The 808-nt window shown below is 42.8% G+C and overlaps 1 protein-coding gene across 1 annotated transcript; it reads left to right on the top strand.

The window, feature by feature from the left end:
• Positions 1-202: 202 nt before the first annotated feature.
• On the top strand, positions 203-523 carry T265_16134 (hypothetical protein; the record flags this gene model as incomplete). Its single annotated transcript, XM_009179662.1, has 1 exon — positions 203-523. A coding segment is annotated over one exon (321 nt), but the record flags the coding sequence as incomplete, so codon positions are not given.
• Between the last annotated feature and the right edge of the window lie 285 nt (positions 524-808).

Below are 808 nucleotides of genomic sequence, written 5' to 3' on the forward strand. Positions count from 1 at the left end.
AGTTCTCCATCCACACATACGCACGTCCTTGAACAGTATGCAAATCTAGCACCACCGCGATCGGGAGACTTACGACAATCAGTTAAATATTCATATCTCAAATTGCGCTAAAATACGTTTGAACCAAATGAAAACTGCTGGTCGCCACATCCTGAACCTCCGCTTTCCTTGAAGGGACCATTCACTCTGTTTGTGGTTGACAATGGGACAAACGTCGACCAAAGCTAATGGTTATTATACTTGGTCGCAAAACCAGTCATCACTTCGCGGAGACAAAGTTGTCTGCCAACAGCGGCTAACTCGGGAGAGAGTTGATTCCGATGAACCTGATAGACGCCACTATGGGGCTGTCAAAGACAAACAAATCTTTTCATCCACCAAACGGGCTTTGACACACTGGATAGTCGAGGAAGCCCCGAACTATATAGTGAGGGTTAGAAGTGCGAACAAAGGGAAAGGTTACAAGGATGTGCATGCCGATTTGATGTCAAGGGAATCTGGTACCATACAGAATGAAAACCACGGTAAGTTAAACAACATTAAGATGAATGGCCAAAAATTCGCTTTTTCAAAGTTTCCGTATCGGTTGGTTTTGTCAACATAAGATTAAAACTTGATCACGGAACCGGTAACAACATTATGTTGGGTTTAATTGGATACAGTACTGATTTCAGGATCCTGACTTTGCAGAACTGCAGCAAAGGCGTGATCTATGGTTTAAAATTTCTGACTGCAATCAGTGGGATGGTTTTTTTCCTCCAGCCTTGGGAAGCTCATTTTATTTTTGCAATGCACTACTCATAAGGTT

Source organism: Opisthorchis viverrini (genome assembly GCF_000715545.1).
Source record: "Opisthorchis viverrini unplaced genomic scaffold opera_v5_5463, whole genome shotgun sequence".
NCBI classification, from domain to species: domain Eukaryota; kingdom Metazoa; phylum Platyhelminthes; class Trematoda; order Opisthorchiida; family Opisthorchiidae; genus Opisthorchis; species Opisthorchis viverrini.